The sequence below is a fragment of the Bombina bombina genome, chromosome 5 (genome assembly GCF_027579735.1).
Source record: "Bombina bombina isolate aBomBom1 chromosome 5, aBomBom1.pri, whole genome shotgun sequence".
NCBI classification, from domain to species: Eukaryota; Metazoa; Chordata; class Amphibia; order Anura; family Bombinatoridae; genus Bombina; species Bombina bombina.
In genome coordinates this window covers 730,578,117-730,603,347 of record NC_069503.1, presented here as the reverse complement: position 1 = coordinate 730,603,347, position 25,231 = coordinate 730,578,117, and the positions used below count along the sequence as shown (strand labels likewise).

The 25,231-nt window shown below is 37.6% G+C and overlaps 1 protein-coding gene across 1 annotated transcript; it reads left to right on the top strand.

Annotated features, from left to right (window-relative positions):
• Window positions 1–2,071: 2,071 nt before the first annotated feature.
• On the top strand, window positions 2,072–10,529 carry NHLRC1 (NHL repeat containing E3 ubiquitin protein ligase 1). The gene has a single exon (XM_053714783.1). It carries the CDS (start codon window positions 7,005–7,007, stop codon window positions 8,217–8,219), a length of 1,215 nt encoding a protein of 404 aa, XP_053570758.1. The 5' UTR covers window positions 2,072–7,004; the 3' UTR covers window positions 8,220–10,529.
• The last annotated feature ends 14,702 nt before the right edge of the window (window positions 10,530–25,231 follow it).

The window sequence follows — 25,231 nt, the reverse complement described above, 5'->3', positions numbered from 1 at the left end:
AAAGGATGCTTACCTTCACATACCGATTCACAGAAGTCATTACCGGTATCTAAGGTTTGCCTTTTTAGACAGGCATTACCAGTTTGTAGCTCTTCCATTCGGACTGGCTACGGCTCCAAGAATCTTCACAAAGGTTCTGGGCACTCTTCTGGCGGTACTAAGACCGCGAGGAATTTCAGTAACTCCGTACTTAGACGACATACTGATACAAGCTTCAAGCTTTCAAACTGCGAAATCTCATACAGAGATAGTATTGGCATTTCTAAGGTCGCATGGATGGAAAGTGAACGAAGAGAAAAGTTCTCTCTTTCCACTCACAAGAGTTCCCTTCCTGGGGACTCTGATAGATTCTGTAGAAATGAAGATTTACCTGACAGAGGACAGGTTAACAAAACTTCTAAATGCATGCCGTGTCCTTCATTCCATTCAAGAGACCAGAAATTCTCTTCTATGGTGGCTTTATCGGCCACATCTGTCCAGGGGAATGCCATTCAGCAGGCCAGACTGGTCAATTGTAACAACAGACGCCAGCCTACTAGGTTGGGGCGCTGTCTGGAATTCTCTGAAGGCTCAGGGACTATGGAATCAGGAGGAGAGTCTTCTTCCAATAAACATTCTGGAATTGAGAGCAGTCCTCAATGCTCTTCTGGCTTGGCCCCAGTTAGCAACTCGGGGGTTCATCAGGTTCCAGTCGGACAACATCACGACTGTAGCTTATATCAACCATCAGGGAGGGACAAGAAGCTCCCTAGCAATGATGGAAGTATCGAAGATAATTCGCTGGGCAGAGTCTCACTCTCTCCACCTGTCTGCAATCCACATCCCGGGAGTGGAGAACTGGGAGGCGGATTTCTTAAGTCGTCAGACTTTTCATCCGGGGGAGTGGGAACTTCATCCAGAGGTCTTTGCCCAAATACTTCGACGTTGGGGCAAACCAGAGATAGATCTCATGGCGTCTCGACAGAACGCCAAGCTTCCGCGCTACGGGTCCAGATCCAGGGATCCGGGAGCGGTCCTGATAGATGCCTTGACAGCACCATGGACCTTCAGGATGGCTTATGTGTTTCCACCTTTCCCGATGCTTCCTCGATTGATTGCCAGAATCAAACAGGAGAAAGCATCAGTGATTCTAATAGTGCCTGCATGGCCACGCAGGACTTGGTATACAGATCTGGTGGACATGTCATTCTGTCCACCTTGGTCGTTACCTCTGAAACAGGACCTTCTGATTCAGGGTCCTTTCAAACATCAAAATCTAACTTCTCTGAAGCTGACTGCTTGGAAATTGAACGCTTGATCTTATCAAAGCGTGGTTTTTCTGAGTCAGTTATTGATACCTTAATACAGGCTAGGAAGCCTGTTACCAGAAAGATTTACCATAAAATATGGCGTAAATACCTATATTGGTGCGAATCCAAAGGTTACTCTTGGAGTAAGGTTAGGATTCCTAGGATATTGTCTTTTCTACAAGAAGGTTTAGAAAAGGGGTTATCCGCTAGTTCCTTAAAGGGACAGATCTCAGCTCTGTCCATTCTGTTACACAAGCGTCTGTCAGAAGTTCCAGACGTTCAGGCTTTTTGTCAGGCTTTGGCCAGGATTAAACCTGTGTTTAAAGCTGTGGCTCCACCATGGAGTTTAAACCTTGTTCTTAACGTTTTACAGGGTGTTCCGTTTGAACCCCTTCATTCCATTGATATAAAGTTGTTATCTTGGAAAGTTCTATTTTTAATGGCTATTTCCTCGGCTCGAAGAGTCTCTGAGTTATCAGCCTTACATTGTGATTCTCCTTATTTGATTTTTCACTCGGATAAGGTAGTTCTGCGTACTAAGCCTGGGTTCTTACCTAAGGTAGTCACTAACAGGAATATCAATCAGGAGATTGTTGTTCCATCCTTGTGCCCAAATCCTTCTTCGAGGAAGGAACGTCTTTTGCACAATCTGGATGTAGTTCGTGCCCTTAAATTTTATTTACAGGCAACTAAAGATTTTCGACAAACGTCTTCCCTGTTTGTCGTTTACTCTGGTCAGAGGAGAGGTCAAAAAGCTTCTGCTACCTCTCTCTCTTTTTGGCTTCGTAGCATAATTCGTTTAGCTTATGAGACTGCTGGACAGCAGCCTCCTGAAAGAATTACAGCTCATTCCACTAGAGCTGTGGCTTCCACTTGGGCCTTTAAGAATGAGGCCTCTGTTGAACAGATTTGCAAGGCTGCAACTTGGTCTTCGCTTCATACTTTTTCCAAATTTTACAAATTTGACACTTTTGCTTCCTCGGAGGCTATTTTTGGGAGAAAGGTTCTTCAGGCAGTGGTTCCTTCTGTATAAAGAGCCTGCCTATCCCTCCCGTCATCCGTGTACTTTTGCTTTGGTATTGGTATCCCACAAGTAATGATGACCCGTGGACTGATCACACTTAACAGAAGAAAACATAATTTATGCTTACCTGATAAATTCCTTTCTTCTGTAGTGTGATCAGTCCACGGCCCGCCCTGTTTTTTAAGGCAGGTAAATATTTTTTAAATTATACTTCAGTCACCACTACACCCTTGGCTTCTCCTTTCTCGTTGGTCCTTGGTCGAATGACTGGAGGTGACGTAGAGGGGAGGAGCTATATAGCAACTCTGCTGGGTGAATCCTCTTGCACTTCCTGTAGGGGAGCAGTTAATATCCCACAAGTAATGATGACCCGTGGACTGATCACACTACAGAAGAAAGGAATTTATCAGGTAAGCATAAATTATGTTTTTGTTACTTAAACCAATTAACAGCTTCCTCTGCAACGTATCTGCACACCAATCAGAAAAATTAAACCAAGTGAAAGTCAATCCTAGCGTTTTTGAAACTCTAGGATTGACTATTGAAACAAATAAAGGGGACTTTCATTCATGAAGTATAAGATACTTAATGTAGAAAGCTCCTTTATTTGTTTCAACCAACTGCCGTTCTGAGCTGCTAACGAAGCCCAAGGCAAAATATGTTTTGCTAAGAGGTGACGTTTTCATCTCTTAGCAAATAGCTGTGCAGTAAATCCGGCTCCCAAGGGCGCCAAGCTGGATTTACAGCACGGCTATTGGCTAAGAGGTGAAAACGTCACCTCTCAAGCAAAACGGCGATTCTTTAGCAGCTCAGAACGGTGATCGATTGAAACAAATAAAGGAGCTTTCTACATGAAGGGGCATATTTATCAAGCTCCGTATGGAACTTGATGCCCCTTGTTTCTATAGATCGCTGCTCCATAACTTGTCCGCCTGCTCTGAGGCGGCGGACAGAAATAAACCCGATCGAATACAATTGGAGCAGGGGGCGGCATTGCACCAGCAGTTCACAAGAAAGTCCCCTTTATTTAGTTCAATAGTCAATCCTAGCGCTTCAAAAATTGACTTTCAATTTAAGCTGCAGCTGTAGTAAACTTAAAAAAATAAATAATAAAAAAAAATCATTATTTTATCGGCATATTTCTTAAAATTTAGGCACATAAATAGTCCAGATACATGGCTTCAATTTAGGGCAAGCTGAAGACATTATGCTGCCTGTATCCAAGAATGAAATAATACCCCACTAAAGTGCCACCTGGATCCTGTAATCCTCCCAGTTACAGAACCAACCATGAGCCAAATACAAAAGTGACAAATCTATTCGGCCATCAATGGTACCTTTCGTTGGTGAGTGGGAGCAGCAGCTGGGAGGCGGGTGGGCGTGTTATCGATGGCTGGGTTTCGGATCCGTCGTTACCAAAGTGTGTGCAGTAGTTGCGGCGGGGGGGGGGGGGGTGTACGTGCGCGCCAAATATGCACATTTTATCATTTATTGTATATGAAGGAGGGAGGGGGGATCTGGGATGTGTACAAGGGATCTGGGATGTGTACAAGAGATCTGGGAGGGGGAGGGAGGTAGAATATTGAGGGGGGGCAGCTACACTACAGAAAAAAAATATTATTTGCAAGTACCCAAGATGGCGGCATATATGTATAACAACAATAATTGTGGGATATGTTTACCGGCTGTATTTTGTACCTGGATGGAAACATGTGTTGATTGATTGTAGTAATATTGTAATCATCTTTGTGTGCATATTGTCTTTCCCAACAATAAAAATGAGATGTGAAAAAAAAATGGTGGAATGAAATATAACAAAATGGGCCTAGATCAATACTTTGGGATGTCTTCTAAAAAATATATATATATACATGTCAAGGGATATTCAGGGATTCCTGACAGATATTAGTGTCCCAATGTAACAAGCGCTAATTTTGAAAAAAAAATGGTTTGGAAATAGCAAAGTGCTACTTGTATTTATGGCCCTATAACTTGCAAAAAAAAAGCAAAGAACCTGTAAACATTGGGTATTTCTAAACTCAGGACAAAATTTAGAAACTATTTGGCATGGGTGTTTTTTGGTGGTTGTAGATGTGTAACAGATTTTGGGGGTCAAAGTTAGAAACCGTGTGTTTTTTTTCCATTTTTCAATCATATTTTATAAAAAAAATTATAGTAAATTATAAGATATGATGAAAATAATGGTATCTTTAGAAAGTCCATTTAATGGCGAGAATAACGGTATATAATATGTGTGGGTACAGTAAATGAGTAAGAGGGAAATTACAGCTAAACACAAACACCGCAGAAATGTAAAAATCGCCTTGGTCCCAAACGGTCAGAAAATGGAAAAGTGCTGTGGTCCTTAAGGGGTTAAATGTTATCTAACCATGTACTATAACATATTATTGTATTGCTTATATAAAGAGGAACAAAGGGAAAAGGCTGCTAAAACACTGAAGGTAGGGTACCCAGGCTAGTCCTTAAAAAAAAAATAAAAAAAATTTTTTATCCTGAAGATGAATATGAAGTACAGCCAGCTGGAGGATAACCAAACAATAAGAACAAGTCAAAAATGTAAAAAAAATGGGAAAGTGGAAAAGAGGAAAGGGTGAATTTTTGTTGTTACTTTCAGTAGACTACACTGTAGGGTTAGTGCACCGCAGTGGAGGCCATGCTGTGTGTGTTTCATGCTGCTGATTTTTGTAGGCTGAAGAAAGATTATTTTTTTTATACTGGGTTCTTCAGTACCACTTTTTAGGCTCCAATAACAGGTCAGATGTTTAGAATTTCCTATAGAATTACTAAGCAACTGATTACATCACCTGTGCTGTCCTTCACACATCCCTAATATCTGACCTGTAACTGCATCCTGAGGAATTGAAGAAACCTTTTGTACAACTCTATAAAGCTACCATCTTACACTCTCCTGTTTCTAGAAAGCGAGTACTGGGAGTGTCATGACAGTGCATTGTGAAACAGACAGAAAAACAACACAAATAACATTGCCTAACTGATGAGAGGAACAGGTGCTAAAAAGGCAACTCTGCAAACTAGAGGTTATACGTGATCCTTGTTCTCCTGCGCTAATTATAAATAGCAAGTTTCCAATTTAGGGCTAAATTACAAGTGGAGCGCTAATTTATAGCTCATCCGTAAACTGGCAAAGTAGCCTGTTTATAGGCGCACGATAAATAACCAGCCATTACAAGTGGCTGGTTATTGTTACCGTGAGCTGGCGGTAAAAATTAGCGCTCCGAAAATGAATTAATTTTCTAAATGTGCCCCAATTGCCCCCAAATTTAAGTGTGGTATTGGCATTATTAAAAAAATAAAAATAAATGTAGCATTTAAAAATAATAATAAAACTGCACAAAGCAATTTTTAAGGTTTAAAGGTGGTGGGTGTGGAATGTTAGAAAAAAAAAACACGGCACTGAAAAGTGCCTTTACATTGAGGTCTATGGGGAACTATGTGTTCACTGTAAATATATATGTATATGCTTATACAGGTATACCCCGCTCATACAGCGGGTTAGGGACCGGAGCCCCGCTGTAAAGTGAAAACCGCCTTAAAGTGAAACAAGGCAGTTTTAGCTATCTTTTCACTTGCCAGTGTGTTTAAAAACTTAAAAACATGTTTAAACTAACATATATTAGAGGTGCAATATTGCTATGTTTAGTTTAACACTAGCTCAGCACAGTATTCAATAAATACTGTACCTGTAAAATAGTGACAATTACTGTAGTAAAATTTGCCAGACTATAATACTGAGACACAGATCGCACTGTAATGCTGTAATCAAAGTGAACTGCACATAACAAAATGGTGCCAGTCACTTTTCTCGCAATCTCTCGAAGATTACAGCACTGTTTCAAATTTTTGGAGGTTGAACTTCAGCTCCACAAAGCGCTGTATTAGCGAAACACTGTAAAGTGAAGCGCTGTAAAGTGAGGTATACCTGTATACCTGTACATATATATTTATTTGTTATTACGTGTATAAACACAAAGATATATATGTATGCAAGTATATACATATATTTTAAAATCTGCTGCGCGACTTAAACCCCTCCGCTGCGCATTTTTGCGCTCCACTCATAATCTGGGGAAGTGGTAGGGGCATATATGAAATTCATTTTATGTTTGGTGTTTTGTTTGTTTATATATTAGTATTAATAGCAGGCAAACATAGTTAAACTGGATAAAATCACTCGGTAAAGTCAGAATTTTGTTTTAAGATCGAATATTTTTATTGTTTGATATTTTATTTGTTCTCTTTTTCTGAATAAATTTGCAAGATAATGATTTATCGTTGAATTTCATTTAGTAAGTAACGTAAGTATAGATTGCTAAAAGATGGTGTTTTGGGAAGCAGAACTGATGCTAAATATGAAAGTATAAAACATTTAGGAAATCATTACTCCCTGCTATAATTTACAATATACACTATAGAAATATATACATGAAAATGTTATTGTCTTCAGTTTCATATAGGGGTTTCCATGTTTTGTTATGACTGCAAACTAAAATTATTTTCTAAAAGTGCTTTACCTCCTACAGTATTTAATAAGTCCAGTAGGTGGCATGAAAAGCAAACTAACAGCAAAACTGAAAAACGTCTCTGAAGACTGCTTCATCATGTGATACAGCACACTGTGATTAGCTTTTTAAAATAACTGAAACGGATTAATGCAACAAGCAATGTCATCCCCAGCTACAAAGGAAATCAGGACTATGAAAGATTTTTTGGAAGAAGCAGAGATCAACCTTCTTGAATGCAAAGTCTGCTTTGAAAAGTACAGCCAGCAAGACAAGCATAGGCCCAGAAATCTCCCCTGTGGCCACATAATGTGTCAAGAATGTGTCTCATCTGTTTACATCCCCAGAGATCAGAGGCTTGAGTGTCCTTTCTGCCGCCAGGTCTACAGATCAATGAAGACCAGTGTGTGTCTACCTGTGCTTCATTTAATGGAGGTATTAGGGCGTGTGGCACCTGATTATTTGGAATCTGATACACCAGACAGAACAAGTTATGAAAAATCCAGCCTCAGATCAACGAGTTTTAACCAGAGATGGTCATTTGGGGGTTGGGGCACCCTTATCAACCCAACTGGTTTAGCAATGTGTAAGAAAACCAGATGCCTGGTAGTGGCTCATGATGGTAAGAAGAGAGTCAGTGTTTTTACGATGAATGGGAAATGTATTCAGCAAATGGGAGATAAAACTGATATGACAAATGGCATAATTTACCCAATTGATGTTGCTGTCACATTAGATGGATACATTGCTGTGACAGATACTGGTGATCATTCCCTTAAAGTGTTTAATCAATATGGAAAGAGAGTTGTGGTTGTTCAAGAACCCTTCTGTTTGCCTTGGGGTATAGGTATCAACCCTCAAAATGAGGCCATAGTTTCTGATACAGATGCAGGAGAACTTGTTCTTGTAGCTGCTGACTTTCAATGTGGGAAAATCCAGAAGACTGTAACAATATACTCAAATTTATGTAATCCAAAAGAAATAGCAGTGTGTCAGAAATCGGGAACTGTTGTCATTGTTGAACATGTTGCAAAAAGCAGACAGAATTCTACTGGAACTTGCATCAAGATATTAAGCAGCAAGATGATGCTTGTAAGACAAATTGATAGTTTTAGTTTAAGTTTAGTTCTTCCTTTAGCAGTACATGCACGTGGAGTAACATTTGATGAAGAGGGGAACATTTTGGTAGCAGATGCAAATAACAGGTGCGTTATTTGTTTAGATCAAGCAGGAGATGGTAATCCCTTAAAAAATATTGTTGCTAGTGGCCTTTCATATCCAGTGGCAGTAACAACTCTAGGGGATGGTTCCATTGCTGTATTAGATGCACTGAACCATTCTGTGCTGGTTTATACTCCTCAATAAATATAGGACTTGTTGTTTTTTGCAAAAATAAAATTACTGCAGATATTGATAATCTTGCTTTTAAAACTTACTCTATCTTAAAGGGACAGTCTAGGCCAAAATAAACTTTCATGATTCAGATAGAGCATGCCATTTTAAACAATTTTCCAATTTACTTTTATCACCAATTTTGCTTTGTTCTCTTGGTATTCTTAGTTGAAAGCTTAACCTAGGAGGTTCATATGCTAATTTCTTAGACCGTGAAGGCCACCTCTTTTCAGAATGCATTTTAACAGTTTTTCACCACTAGAGGGGGTTAGTTCATGTATTTCATATAGATAACACTGTGCACGTGAAGTTATCTGGGAGCAGGCACTGATTGGCTAAACTGCAAGTCTGTCAAAAGAACTGAAATAAAGGGGCAGTTTGCAGAGGCTTAGATACAAGATAATCACAGAGGTAAAAAGTATGTTAATATAACTGTGTTGGTTATGTAAAACTGGGGAATGTGTAATAAAGGGATTATCTATCTTTTAAAACAATAAAAATTTTGGTGTAGACTGTCCCTTTAATAAGATAAGAGGAATCACCATTGATAATGATACAAAAGGGCTCTCCTGCCATCCCTAGCCTGAAGAGTTTTTTTCTTTTTAGTTGTTTCAGGGCAGTACACACAAGAGGAAGGCAACAGCCACCCCATTTAGGGCTAGATTACAAGTCAAGTGCTAATTTAATGCTCGCCTGGAAACAGGCAAATTTGCCCATTTGTGGGCAAGCAATACATAACCAGCCATTACAAGTGGCTGATTATTGCTACCACGAGCTTGCGGTAGCAATTAGCGCTCAGAAAACTAGCGATCAGATCTCTGGTACATTTTTCTAAAAAGTGCCCCAAATGCCCTCAAAATACAGGATATTATAAAAACAACAATACTAGGCAATTTTAAGGGTTTAACGTTGGTGGGTGTGGGTTGTAGGAAAAAAAACTGAACTGAAAAGTGCCTTTACATTGTGGTCTATGGGAACTGTATGTTCCCTGTAAATATATATGTATATGCTTTTATATATATATATAAATCTTGTCACAGAAGTTCACTCACAGGACTTTCATAGATAATATTCAAATCTTTATTTAAAACTCATAAAAGAATAGATCACAAGTCGACGTTTCGGCCCTATGATAGGCCTTTCTCAAGACTAAGGGGCATATCTATCAAGCTCCTTATGGAGCTTGAAGCCCTGTGTTTCTGGCAAGCCTTCAGTCTCGCCAGAAACACCAGTTTCGAAGCAGCGGCCTAAAGATCGCTGCTCCATAACCTGTCCGCCTGCTCTGAGGAGGAGAACAGAGATCACCGCAATTCAACCCGAATGAATACGATCAGGTTGATTGACACCCCCTGCTAGCGGCCGATTGGCAGCGAATCTGCAGGGGGCAGCGTTGCACCAGCAGTTCACAAGAGCTGCTGGTGCAATGCTGAATGCGGAGAGCGTATTGCTCTCCGCATTCAGCAAGGTCTATCGGACATGATCCGCAATGTCGGATCATGTCCGACAGGCCTTTCATAAATAGGCCTCTAAATGTTTTGAACAAACATATCATTACAGCGGCAGCTCAGCCGCACTCCCATCAGACAAGCTTCATCAGCCGGGATCAGCTGAGATGCCGCTGTAATGATATCTTTGTTCAAAACATATTGGGGCATATTTATCAAGCTCCGTATGGAGCTTGATGCCCCGTGTGAAACAGAAGTTATGAATCAGTGGACAGAAAGGCGGCAGACAGAAATTGGCAGAAAGCAACCCGATCGAATACGATTAGGTTGATTGACACCTCCTGCTAGTGGCCGATAGGCCGCAAATCTGCAGGGGGGGTATTGTACCAGCAGTTCACAAGAACTGCTTGTGCAATGATAAATGCCTAGAGCGTATGCTTTTATCGATGTGCAGCGGACTTGATCCGCTATGTCGGATCATGTCCGCTTGCACCATCATAAATAGGCCCCTTAGTTTTCAGAAAGGGCCGAAACATCGACTTGTGATCTATTCTTTTATGAGTTTGAAATAAAGATTTGGAGGCCTATTTATCATTGCGTCTATCTCAACGCATTCACTGGAGTCAATACGCTCGCCAGACATCGCTGCCGCAAATCTACATACGACGGCCTTATTTATTAAAAAGTCTGTCAAAAACACGCGTCAAGTACGGAGTGATGAGCATCGGACTATTGATAAATAAGAGTCATCAATGTTGTCGATATTCTGTTTTTCCCAACTTTATACCATTTCATTACTGTCAATGAACAAGCACATTTCTCTAAAGCTAATCTTTTATTTTTCATCTGTTAATGTCCAAGAAATAGCTAGATTTATACTTGAATAAACAATAATATCTCGTAGAAAGCCATTTTCTATGTATTTGTTATACAAAAAACTGATATGATATTTCTACATAAATTAATGTGTATTTGTATTTCTAGAAATCATGATATGCCTATCTCATGTTTTTGTTTTTTTTATTAAATGATTATGAATGCTAGAATTTGTACATATATCTTTGCACATACTTGTATATATATATGTGTTATGTCCGAAATCTTTTGCAAACATATTTACATGTCCCTAAATTCCTCTTTTTTGGTTCTAAGCAATGTTGTCTTTAATATATCTGTTTATTTATACCACTATATGTATATATAGTGTAAATGTATCATTATTCTGAGCAGGAATAATTGTGAATAGAACATGTAATCAGGGTATCATATGTATTTATTTGCTATCAATGGATATTTTAAGAGCTGGGTCAGTTTTCTCTCTGCACCTGTGTAACCCTTCCTGATTGCAGTGTAGTTTTAAACACCACCGCTACACAGGTCTGGCATATATGATGACATTTCTTAATGAAAATGAAATTCAAGAGAAGGAAGAAAAACACTGTAAATAGCATGATATTAAAGAGGTGGTTTTAATTTCTGCTGTATCTGAATCATGACAGTTTAATGTAAGGTAAACTATCCCTTTGAGCTATCAGCTTAAGATTATATTGAATCAAACATCATTCGAATTTTAAAATCATTGACTAAAATATTATACTGTGTGTCCTAATGTCATCATCAATGTTTAACTTTAATACTAATTTCACATGTACATACTTTTTAAAGTATAATACACAATGTAACAAATGGCACTTACAAGTTCTGATGAGTGATCAATGACACAAGTATCGAGCAATTTGATTCGTTAGTGATAGTAGAAAATGTATATTTAAATCAGATTGGCTGATGTCATAAATCATGTGATTATGCATTTCTCAATCAAAAGTGATGGAAAATATCACTAGTTTGTGGGTTGTTTAGGAGTATTGCGTCAAATTTGATGCAAAAATTGTTGCGTCAAATTTGGTGTGAAGTGGAGAGTGGGACTTGTATTACATGCCTTATACATGGTGCAAATAGATTTATCAAAAAAATTAAAATAAAAAAAGGAAGTTAGCTATATTATGTTATGTATTTATTTCATTTTTATCTCTATATCTACTAGTGCACCAAGTTTGGAGCAATACTTCGCACCCAGGTTTGGAGCAATACTTCGCACCAAGTTTGCAGCAATACTTCACACCAAGTTTGGAGCAATAATATTGTCCCCTTCCTTTATAATGAGAGACTTAGGGTCCGAATTATCAAGCTCCGACCGATAAAGACTGCTGCTCCATAACTTGTCCGCCTGCTCTGAGGCCGCGGATAGAAATCAACCCGATCGAATACAATCGGGTTGATTAACACCCCCTGCTAGCGGGCCGATTGGCCGCGAATCTGCAGGGGGCGGCATTGCACCAGCAGTTCTTGTGTATGCTGTCAGCATTTATCGATGTGCGGCGGACATGATACGCTACATTGTATCATGTCCGCTCGCACATTAAAAAATAGGCCCCAAAGATGTACCATAATCCACAAGTAGTAATGTATTTTTTTCATTTTTATCCCTATATCTACTAGTGCACCAAATTTGGAGCAATACTTTGCACCAAATTTGGGGCAATAATATTGTTTGATTTAGAAAGAGTATACAATTTTGAATCAAAGGTTTTTATTGAGGTTTTTGTTCATATAACATTGAAATGTAAAATATGTTCTAACATGAACATAACATTTATATGAATATAAATACAATAAAATAATTTTGAGCAAGTTGCGATATACATCCACTAAAACATATTCAGCTAAAGAACCTCAGTTTTTTCATTTTTAAATACCCACTTATCCAATTCTATAGGCCACTCTCGAACCCATCTCCGATATCTTATGATGCTGGAGGTAAATAGTGTGATATATAGCCACTTATGGGCATGAATTATAAATCTAAGTTAATGTGAGGAAGTGGGTTAATACCGCAAAAGAAAATTCATCACGTTGGGTGAATGGTTAATATAGCCCCCCAGGAACTCACGTTAACCCGGAGGGGGGGGGAGGTGATTTGAATATAAGCAGTGTAGATCTATTAACTGCTTTTTTACCAAAATGACTCTATGTACACTGATATATATCTTATTGCCATACATACTCTACATCTAAGTATTAAGCTCTAGCGGGGCCTTTCTATATTTATTACTTCATTTGTTTTGTACCCGCACATTATTCTTTTAAGGACACTAGTTGTGAAAATTTGAGTAGCTACACCCCCTGAGATACCGTCACTAACATGGTAATAGAAGAAATGAGTCACTCTCTCTGCGAGGGAAGGACACTTAATGTATATATCTGAAGAGCATTAAGCATATAGAAAATAACATTTTGCAGATAACAGTATGCATGCATTACAGTTTCCCGCACATATCAATAGCACACAGCTTTCCCATCACAAAAAAATAATTAAAGAAAAATATCTAGATAGAATCCCATGAGTCAGAGGAGAGGTAGCATTAGGAGGGCATAATTCTATTATCACATAATGTTCTATAACACCTGTAAACAATGCCAAATCCGCTGGCTCGGCCGCAACCAGCGGGGCAGGCTTAGATTAACATGCTGAACCCATCTAAAGAGACACACAATGGACATAGATATTACAGTGTCCTAATATACAGTTGGCGTGTCTATAGTTTCCAACTCGACAGAAATAAAAAATACATACGAGAGTAGCATCTATGAGGTTAGGGAAGCCTAAGTGAAGAGCTTGAGAAATACATAAATTAAGGGGTGTCTAATCCCAAGTAGCTCAGGGATTCAAAATGGGGAAAAAACATAGCTACCCAAATATAACAGAGTAAGTGAAAAATAAATAACTACAATATAATATAATGGTGACATAAGTGACTCAAATATAATATGAAGACCTAATATTTCATCTAGTGTTCATCAGCTTGCCATGTTTCCCAGCTAACATGTAGTGAAGTACCTACTGAGGAGGTTATATATTACACATTATTGTATTGTTAAGGGTAAACCACTAGACCATCTGTTCACATTTATGCCTTTTTGTTTGCACCATCAAAGTCCCATAATAACTAGTAGGCTCCGTTACTGAACCACTTAAATAAAACAGGTGAACTGACTTGAACCTCGACAACTTTAATACAACATGCACTGCCTAACAGTAAAGTACATTTTGAGCCATGTGGCCAGAGAGAGAATGAAACGGCTTCGTATTTACTGGGGTATGTCAACCAGTGACACGTCCCCAGCAAGCTAGATGGACCAAAGTACATAGCAATAACAAGTCTCTTTTAGTTGAGATAAATGACCGATTCTCTACATCAAGCGTTATATTGGGCTCTTAGTAATAGCCTTTAGGGTTCAAACCGAATAGGGCCTCCTGTGGAGTGTGAGTTAGGCAGCTGTAAGGGAACCTCCCAGGGTCCCATGATGACCTCTCTGGAGCATATAGGCGTAGGAAGCACGACTTAGTTATCTTTAGGAGGACCCGTGAACAGAGACTGTGTTTCTGATAGAGCCTTGTGCTCCGGGTGATGACCACAACAGGTTTCCAGTTAGTGCTGTACCAGCTCTTGATGTAATAAGTAGGAGATCGTGCTATAGTTCCTCCCTTATTAAAGGTGCTTTTCAATTCCTTATGTACAATAGTGTATCCCAAACACAATGTACCTTGCTCTATCTCCTGCTTGACAGCCCAATGTGAGATAACCGCAGTAGCAACCGCGTGTATAGAAGAGAGCTGTGAGGTGCTATTCTGCTCCACTGCGTCCGTCTGTGTAGCCCTCTCGATACTGGAGCCCTTTGTCTTAGCTATGCCCAACTTCTCTGAGTCCCGGAGTGGATCTTCTGTCCGTTGTGGCTGGTCTGGTTCAAGCTGATCAGTCACCTCCGTGACTTCCATTGGCTGCATCGTAATCTGCAGTGGGGCCACATTATTACCCAGCTCCGCGAGAAGGACTTGCTGATGAGAGTCCAGGGAACACATTAGGTCTTGTATAGCAGCTAGGATAAGCTTCTCCATTAGAGTACTGAAGAGGTAGTAAGAATAGATGCTGTAAAGCTGTCAATCTGTGTGTTATATGGTTATCTGCAAATATGGCGGCTCACTTCGCGTCTTGGTCTCAGTGAGACAGAAGGCCCTTGTGTAGACACTGTATCACTTAATTTGTCCCTGTGCCTCAAATCGTGTAGTCTATGGTCTGGAGTATGTTAAGAGCCAGTAATAGAAAAATAAAAGTTCTGAATGTGCCATTAATTGATAATTTAATAAGCAGATGCTAAGAGCTCTGAAATGGCACGTCTTTCTGCCTTGGCTGTTGGCTCCGCCCCCCAAGCAAGAGTATACAATTTTAATAAAGTTTTGAATTTACTTTTATTATCTAATATGCTTCATTGTCTTGCAGCATCGAACATTACCTTTCTGTGTTTTCAGACTCCCATTGATTTCTATGGCATTCGCAGCCTCAAGGGTGGAGGTTTGAATGATAGGTATGCTGCGTCAGAATTGACGCGAGCGTACCTGTTGAATGTTTGATAAATTGGGAATAGGGTCAAATAGAGTCAAATGTGAATTTGAAACATCTGGAATGACGCAAGCATCAATCTGCGTCGGATTGAGATCGCGGGAGCGTATAATACGTCACACATTTCAACATTTGCCGATCTTGACTCTTTGTTAACTAAAGCGGATCAATCTCACGTCCAATTTGACGTGGGATTCCAGCGTATTATCAGTTGAAGCTTTGATAAATCTACCCCTTGAATATTATCTATGAAAGTCCTGTGAGTGCCCTTCTGTGACAAGATTTGTATATTTGATTCAAGGATTGCACCCGGGCACAAATTGTATCCGATTGGTTGGAGTGCTGGACTGTTGGCTATTTACTATATATATATATATATATATATATATATATATATATATATATATATATATATATATGTGTGTTTTAATATGTGTATATACACATGTTAACACATAAATGTATATAACGATATACATATATAATTGCAATTTGCTGCCATCGCTGTGCTACTTAGCCCCTTCACTGCTCTAAGTTCTCTTGCCATGTCTCACAGCATAAGAAAGAGGCTCCCATAAATGTCAACTTGTAATACCAGTGCACATTAGCGGAAAAGCGATATTTAGCGCTCCATTTGTAATCTGGGTCTTAAAGGGATGCTAAACCCAATTTTTTTCTTTCATGATTCAGATAGAGCATGCAATTTTAAGCAACATTCTAATTTATTCCTATTATCAATTTTTCTGTATTTGAAAAGCAGGAATGAAAGCTTAGGAGCCGGCCCATTTTAGGTTCAGCACCTGGGTAGCGCTTGCTGATTGGTGGCTAAATGTATCCACCAGTCAGCAAGCGCTATCCAGGGTACTTAACCAAAAATGGGCCCGCTCCAAAGCTTTCATTCCTGCTTTTTCAAATAAAGATACCAAGAGAACAAATAAAGATTGATAAAGGAGTAAATTAGAAAGTTGCTTGCTCTATCCGAATAATGAAAGAAAAAAATTGCGTTTTGTATCCCTTTAAGCTGTTATAGTGCATGCTCCCTGTTTTCCTGTGCATGCACAGTATTTATGTTCCAGCTGACTCAACAATGTAAACAGTATAAAAGTATATAGTGAATTGCTTGCACAGGAAATCAGGGAGTATGTTATAGTAACTAAATTGGGGTAGACCATTGTCACCTGGTTGGCTGAACTTTCAACAGCAACTAAAAAAATAGAGAAATAATCGGCAGGCTTGGGGTGGCCTGAAAAGCTTTCCCGGACAGAGTTATTTTTCTCATTAACAAAACTGATTTTGCATAGAATAATACTTATTTTTACATTTACTTTTTAAATATCTGCAGTACCATTCTTTATATTTACTATCCTTAATATGGAATGGTAACCATATTGTAATTTTCTCTCTCCCTCTTTCGCTCTAACAGGCTAAAATATTATATCTAGCTGATGTGAAGATTAGTTGGAATATGAATATTTAATTATGTTGTATGCATAACATAAGAGAATGTACATCAGTATTCTATCACCTAATACACATTACCCATGTTAGCCCGTTAAGAGTTGGGAGTAGTTGGCATATTAAATATCAAATCATTTTTCACAGTTGAGGCATGCTTTGATAAAACTGAAATTCCATTCCTATTTCCTTTTTTTTCCTAATTAGTCTTTTTAAATGACTTACATATTTTCTAAAGAATTACATATATATATATATATATATATATATATATATATATATATATATATATATATATATATATATATATAAAGAGAGAGAGAGAGAATGTCTCATTGTGTAGCTTATTAACAAATCTAGACAACTCAGAAGGCTTGCTTTTCCCATAGAAAACCTCTGGATACATTTGTTCCAATGCAGCAAAGGATTCTGGGTAAGACATGCAAATGAGGTTCGCAATGACTCACTTTTTTACTTCAGTCTGCTGTTAGGCATATATATATATATGTTGTGGGTAAAGACAGATATTGGGTAATCCTATCATTACCCGTGAAAAGCGGACATTACCCAAGCGGCTGTGGGTAAAGCCCAATGTAACATCCTAAATCTCCTCAGAGTCCATTGAGTCATCAAACGTATATCCAATGCACTGTAATTCCCCATCTTCACTATCTCTTTTTTGCCTCATTATCCAAGGTTCACTTGGGGTGGATGCCAGAGGGTTGGTGGGGCGCTTTCCTTGAACCCCTCAGGCAGAGGCAAAATAAATAGTGTAGATGGGGAATTACAGTACAACAGGTTTTACCCACAGCCGCTTGGGTAATATCTGTTTTACCTGGGTAATCCTAGGATTACCCAGATTCCTGACTTTACCCGTAACATAATAATACACATACTCATGTATTACCTACATCATAACATTAAAATCATTCTGTGTGCACATTTAGGACCAGATAACAAGTGGAGAGGTATTCAACACTCCCACACTTTATCTAACACCTGAGACCTCATATCTTTGAGCCCTTATAACTTTTTTGTGCATTTTTATTAGATGGTGTTATCGTGAGTGTAACTTACTTTGTAATGTATTTGTGATGTGTTTTGTGACACTTTTTTGTTTTGCAAAATAGTTAACCAGAGCTCTGAGGACACACTATCCAGAAGAGCATTAACTTCAGTTATGCTCAAGCGATCGCATTTACTTTCAACATGTAATATGAGCGCTACATTCGATGCTCGCAAGCAGCCGCAATAAAACCCTTTTTGCTCTCACGTCACTGTTAGCGATCCACTCATAATCTGCGCTTATTTTTTAAAGATATGTTTAAACCTATGTTTTAACATGACTAAGAGATTCTAATCACATGACTAGATACCAATGTGCTAAATGAAAATGTACCTGTAATCACCCCATTTAGTACTTTATTTCTGCCTGAATGGCTAAATTGTAGTATTCAGATACCTGCTCACCAAGTGGCAGCACTAAGTACATATGACAAAAGTAACAGGTGTATTTTCCTCACTGACTTTTAAATAAAATTCCTAGGAATACAAAAACCTGCAAATGTGTGTGCATGCTAAAGATTATTTTTTATCATATCATAAAATGTAAATTGGTAGTGGTTACTGGGCTTATTTGTTTTAAAATGTGTTTATGCTATTTTAAACGGCATCACTGTCCTATAATAAATAATGTGTTTGCACAGAATTTACTTTAAAAAGTATTTTATTAATCAATATTGCTTTCTTTTGATGTTACATTTAATTAACGCTCTTTCATCTATTGCCGGTGCATGAATTTTGTTCTTATTAAAAAGGAGTAAGTTATGTACCGAGCACCAGTTATGTGACAAAATATGGCCTAGATTACAATTGGAGCGTTATTGATTGTGAATGCAGAGTGCTATTAATACTGCAGGCCCGTAATGTAATGTAAAGTTTATTAATGTAATAAAAATATAATAAGGTGTTAATAAAAAGTGGGTATAAATGTCTGTATATTTTTATATATATATATATATATATATATATATATATATATATACACACACATACAAATATACATACTTATATAAACACATGTAAGCCCTTCCCACTCAAACACCTTGTCATTTACCATATCACATTAAAACAATGTGAACACCAGTTTTTTATTTTAAAAATATAAACCACTCATTAAAATATAATATATATATATATATATACATATATATATATATATATATATAAAGACAAATACATATAAAGAGCTATATACTTATATATTCATACATATATATATATATATATATACACACACACACACACACACACACACAATTGGAAAAAAAAAACATTTTCTTCTGACTGAACAATGATATTTCAACTATTTCATAACATACCATCAGCATTAGCACACTATGGGGCCGAATTATTAACGTCCGCAGCACACCAAAAAATGCCGACAGCATACGCTCTCAGCATTTATCATTGCACAAGCATTTCCCTAGAAATGCTTGTGCAATGTCGCCCTCTGCATATTTGTATGCGATCGGGCGGATTGCTATCCACCGCCTCAGAGGTGGCAGATGAGTTGAGGAGTAGCGGTCTTTAACAGAGGCATTGGGGCCCATACGGGGCTTGATAAATCATCCCCTCTGGCTTAGCGCACCTTCTGGTTAACACTCAAGCAAAAGCCAGAACAGAATTTTGTAGCTTGCTCCAGAGAAGTCTCTAAGGAGAGGGATGTAGCATGCCCGTGCTATCAGACCTCCAGATATAAGTGCGCCTGAGGCTTTCATATTGAAAGATAACTTTTTACTTTAAACTTTTAATATAAGTGTAGGAATAAGAGCATTATTGATTTAACTTGAGTGATGTTAGTGCTCAATAGCGCCAATACATTGCATCAAAATAAAAAACATGTTTACTTTATTAACCCTTGTATACCAAGGTGAAGTGTATTAAAATGCCTCTTTGCCAAACTACCTTCAAACAATGATTCAATGACGTGGATACCTTTACAACATAGTGCTAATGGGATTATGCTTTGATCATCGGGCCCTTAGAGAGCAGCGGAGTCACTATGGGTGGCTACAGCTCTTTTCTACAATCCAGTGAAGCAGCAAAACAAATAATGCCAAATGCTGTTCCTTTACAAAGAAAGGTATTATCATGCATACACATTGGGGCTGATTTATCAATGTCTGACATCGCTGAATGCCGACAGCAACATTGCACAAGCAGTTTACCAGTACTGCTTATGCAATGCCGCCCCCTACAGATTCACGGCCAATCGACCGCTAGCAGGGGGTGTCAATCAGCCCGATCAGAGGCAGCGGATCGGTTATTGAGCAGCGGTGTTTAGACCGCTGCTTCATAACTGCTGTTTCTGGCAAGCCTGAAGGCTTGCGTGGAAACGGGAATTCAGCCCCATTGCCACTTATTATGGTGTTGGGTAAAAGCAGTACATTGGAAATTTGTTTAAAATGACATGCTCTATTGTAATCATGAAAGTGTCATTTTGACTTTACAGTCCCTTTAAAATATTATATTTAGAGTATAGTAATAGCTAAACCACAGTAGGCATCCATATTATATAGGTATTGGAAAAATTAGACCCTTAGGGGCCGAATTATCAAAGTGCGAGCTGACATGATCCGCTGTCGGCATTTATCATTGCACAAGCATTTCTAGTGAAATGCTTGTGCAATGCCACCCCTGCAGATTTACGGTCAATCGGCCACTAGCAGGGGGTGTCAGTCATCCCGATTGTATCTGATCAGGATGATTGCTGTCCGCCGCCTCAGAGGTGGCGGACGAGTTAAGGAGCAGATGTCTTAAGTCCGCTACTTCTTAACTCCTGTTTCCTGCGAGCCTGAAGGCTCGCGCGCAAACAGATACATTCTGCACCATTGATTGGTTGATAAATTTACACCTTTGTATCATATGATTGCAATTAGATCTATGTATATTGTATTAATACCTATAAGTCGATTATATTTGATCCTAATACCTGATATGTAGTGTATAAATGTATCCATGAAGTAGTATATTGTTTCTCTTTTTCTTCACTTTTATTGTATTGATCTAATATTTGAAAATGAATAAAAATATTTTAAAATAAAATATCTTATTTTGACAAACATTAAAGGGACAGTCTAGTCAAAATTAAACTTTCATGATTCAGATAGGGCATGCAATTTTAAACAACTTTCCAATTTACTTCTATTATCTAATTTGCTCAATTCTTTAGATATCCTTTGTTGAAGAAATAGCAATGCACATGTGTGAGCCAATCACACAAGGCCTCTATGTGCAGCAACCAATCAGCAGCTACTGAGATTCAAGAGAATGAAGCAAATTAGATAATAGAAGTAAATTAGAAAGTTGTTTAAAATTACATGCTCTTTCTAAATCACGAAAGAAAAAAATTGGCTTTCATGTCCCTTTAACTCTCTTTTTTTTCACACAGCAATAATCCAAAAACTGTTCTGATTCCCATGTCGAGGTTGGACAAAGTTTTGTTCAGATTGTAACACTGTGTATTTGTAAACTTTCACAAACTTTACAAAAAAAAGGATTTATGTACTGAACAAAAAACAATAAAAAACAGATTATACTCCAACAGTATCCAAATGTATCCACAACATAGCAAACATAACCAAATGTATTCTAATTGAGCATTCAAACAGAAAAACATGGATCATTTTAGTAATAAACAAACATCTGGGAACTGAAAAGAAAAAGGAAGTCCCAAGTGCTAATATTTTACCATACAATTATAGAGACAAAATATACTCATCCAATCGATTGACATGGGATGATAATCATCTAGATGTTTGATTAATGAATAGTGGTAGTTCTCCAATGTTAAAGATGATCTTACTAGTTTCTTCCATTCTGACAGGCATGATACTGTATTATTTTTTTTAACAAAATCTAGAGATTAATTGTTTGGCACAATTTATCATTATACAAAAAAGGTTTAGACCATAAGGCGTATTTCAGAGCTAGATGACTGTCAAATAAAAATATAAATGGGTCAAGAGGGAATTTAACCAAGACCATCATGCATTGCTTTAAAGGGACAGTAAACGTTACTTTCAAGTTTGCATGTTATTAAAAATCATACTTTAGTTATAAGAATAAAATGTTTTGTTTTCCTATCATCAAAACGTTATATTTTAGATTATAGTATTTGATTTTGCTCCCCCATCTGGCCACCCACCGCTCCTGAACATTTTTATCCACCTCCTCCCACCAACAGCAGCAGTGTTTTATGAAGGGTTTCTGTTATCTTTCCAGGGGGAACTTAATTCCACCTGAAAAAGTAGTTCAGGAACTCTGTTTCCATGCGTTCCCACTGGACTTGACCACTGCAGACAACCAATATGAGCTTAACAGGGGGCAATGCCACCTAATATGTAATTAAGTGGCCTCACTATTAAATCCCCTCCAACAGGTTGCAGAAAAAGTGAAATACATAGGTGCTGTTTTAAAAGGAGTTAAATAAACATCACCTGCATAGAAATGTCTTTTTTTATTATTTTTTTATTGAGGTTGTATAACAATATTACAAACAAGGTTACATGTATATCATACATAGAAAAATAAAGGCATGCAGGCCAAATGGCTGGAATATCAGTCCAAAATGTCATATACTTACAATACAGCAATAGGATACATTACCTATGTAAGTAAGAATATTCAAGTAATCAAATGGCAATAGGTAACCAATCTAACATATTTAAACCAAAACTCTTTTGTATATAGTAAGAATATCTCCAAAACATCAGATGAAGCCACTTTTGGACTTTGAAGATCATGAATATAACACTTTGGGAGCAATATCATTTGAATTATGTAGGTCATTCTTAAGTCTTAATAGATGTGAAATCTAGAAGCAATATTAAATTATCAAGATATGACAAACAAATAGGGTCATAGCTATATAGTGATAGATATACCATAATTAAGTAATAGATAATAATTTCCCAAGGCAGCATTTTGTTTATTATTATTTTTTTTAGTAATGGCTTCATGAATAGAAGAAAAAATAAATGTAAAGAATAGCCAACCATTTGGTGCTATTAATTGTTATCATGTGAAATACGTGATATTGAAATATATTGTTGTTTCATGAAGTAGTCTTCACAAAGCCATAATCATTAATATACCATTAATCATATTGCTTCAAAGAAATAGAGATATAAAAGACTATATTAACATTGGTGATTCCAAGACAAACCGCATAACAAGTCTCTGGATGTAATTAAGGAAATCCAGAGTACTAAAGGGTAAATAGGTGGGTGGGGGGGCGTTGGGTTAACTAAATAAAATACTTTTGTGAAACCTATTAACAAAACAGTCACTCCTATATATATTATAACATATATATAAGAAAAGAAAATATCAAGAGTTTGGACAAACAGGCCAGTTTTAAGCCCTAAAAATATAGGAAATATAAAATTACCAATCAACATGAAATAAGCCTGGAATAGGATCATATAATATAATATTTGTCTGTGACCTGGGTTCTGGGCAGGCATACCACTATCTATGGAGTGCAACATAATTGGGGGCCTTCATTGAATGGACAATGGGATTGAGATTACCTCTTCTAGAATAAATTATAATAGAAACGTTAGTGGTTTAAAATGAAAATGCCTTGATACAAATACTGTAGCAAGGAGACCATCATGTATATTTAGATCCTGCCGTATGGGCATGGGCCCTTTACCCAACGACAAGTATGCAAATTGTAACAGTATGTATGTGGTTCATAATGGTTAATTATTGCCCATTCCTAAATAGTAGATATGGCAATTTAGCCTCCCAATAAGAGAGTTCAAATTAGTATATAGTGCAGCATTCTAATCTCCTCATATTACTTTAATAAGCCGGACACATGAGTTAGAGGAGGATAGAGACTCAAATAACTACGTGGCAGCCTTCCTCAGGGACAATGCCTAGTGGTATGTGTACTATCATGTACTATTAGCAAGTATGTGGTTCTTACTGGTTATTAAAGTCTTCAGCACATCAAGCACATAGGATTAGAGTTCCATAAAATCACAGCCTAATCTATAGCAAACAAATTTTGCCTGTAGTGTTAAATTGTTAGAGATAAATGACTGCCTAAACATTTATTATTGATGCTACAGATTTATACAAACATTATTATGTAGGGACTTTACTATATTTAAATTATTTGTGCTGGAAACAGAATGGTAAGCCTGTCAAACATAGTGAGAGTCCCATTAATAACACACACATATATATATATATATATATATATATATATATATATAAGTGTGTGTGTGTGATAAGAGGGCAGATCTCAAGACAACACTCAATGGCCCCTAGTTATCAAGCCGTCAACCTCAAATACGCTGGAATTCCGGAGCGTATTTGTGGCGAGGCTGATTCGCCTTAGTTATCAAACCCTACACACCGGCAAAAGTAGAATTTTGTGACGTAAGCTTCGATCCGCCGGACTCAGTCCGACACAGATCGATTCTTACGTCACTCCAGATGTTCCGCACACAAGTTCGGCACAATCTGACTACTTTTGCTAGTTATCAAAAAATTAGCAGGTACGCTCTGCACTTTTCCGGCCCAGCGTACCTGGTTTTCAATCTGCCGCCTGAATCCCATAGGAATCAATGGGAGTCTGACCATAGCGAAAGTTCATGTTCGCTGCTGCCCGACATCCCATTGATTTCTATGGGAGATGTCTGCACCTAACACCCTAACATGTACCCCGAGTCTAAACACCCCTAATCTGCCCCCCCTACACCGTCGCAACTAAATAAATGTATTACCCCCTAAACCGCCGCTCCCGGACCCCGCCGCAACTATAATATATATGTTAACCCCTAAACCGCCGCTCCCGGACCCCGCCACAACTATAATATATATGTTAACCCCTAAACCGCCGCTCCCAGACCCCGCCGCCACCTATATTAAACCTATTAACCCCTATCCTGCCCCCCCTACACCGCCGCCACTATAATAAATTTATTAACCCCTATCCTGCCCCCCCCCACACCGCCGCAACTATAATAAAATTATTAACCCCTAAACCTAAGTCTAACCCTAACACCCCCCTAACTTAAATATTAATTAAATACATCTAAATATTATAACTCTTATTAACTAAATTAATCCTATTTAAAACTAAATACTTACCTTTAAAATAAACCCTAATATAGCTACAATATAAATAATAATTATATTGTAGCTATTTTAGGATTTATTTTTATTTTACAGGCAAATTTAAATTTATTTTAACTAGGTACAATAGCTATTAAATAGTTATTAACTATTTAATAGCAACCTAGTTAAAATAAAGACAAATTTACCTGTAAAATAAAAACTAACCTAAGTTACAATTACACCTAACACTACACTATCATTAAATAAATTATTCCTATTTAAAACTAAATACTTACCTGTAAAATAAACCCTAAGATAGCTACAATGTAATTAATAATTACATTGTAGCTATTTTAGGATTTATATTTATTTTACAGGTAACTTTGTATTTATTTTAGCTAGTTAGAATAGTTATTAAATAGTTATTAACTATTTAATAACTACCTAGCTAAAAGAAATACAAAATTACCTGTAAAATAAATCCTAA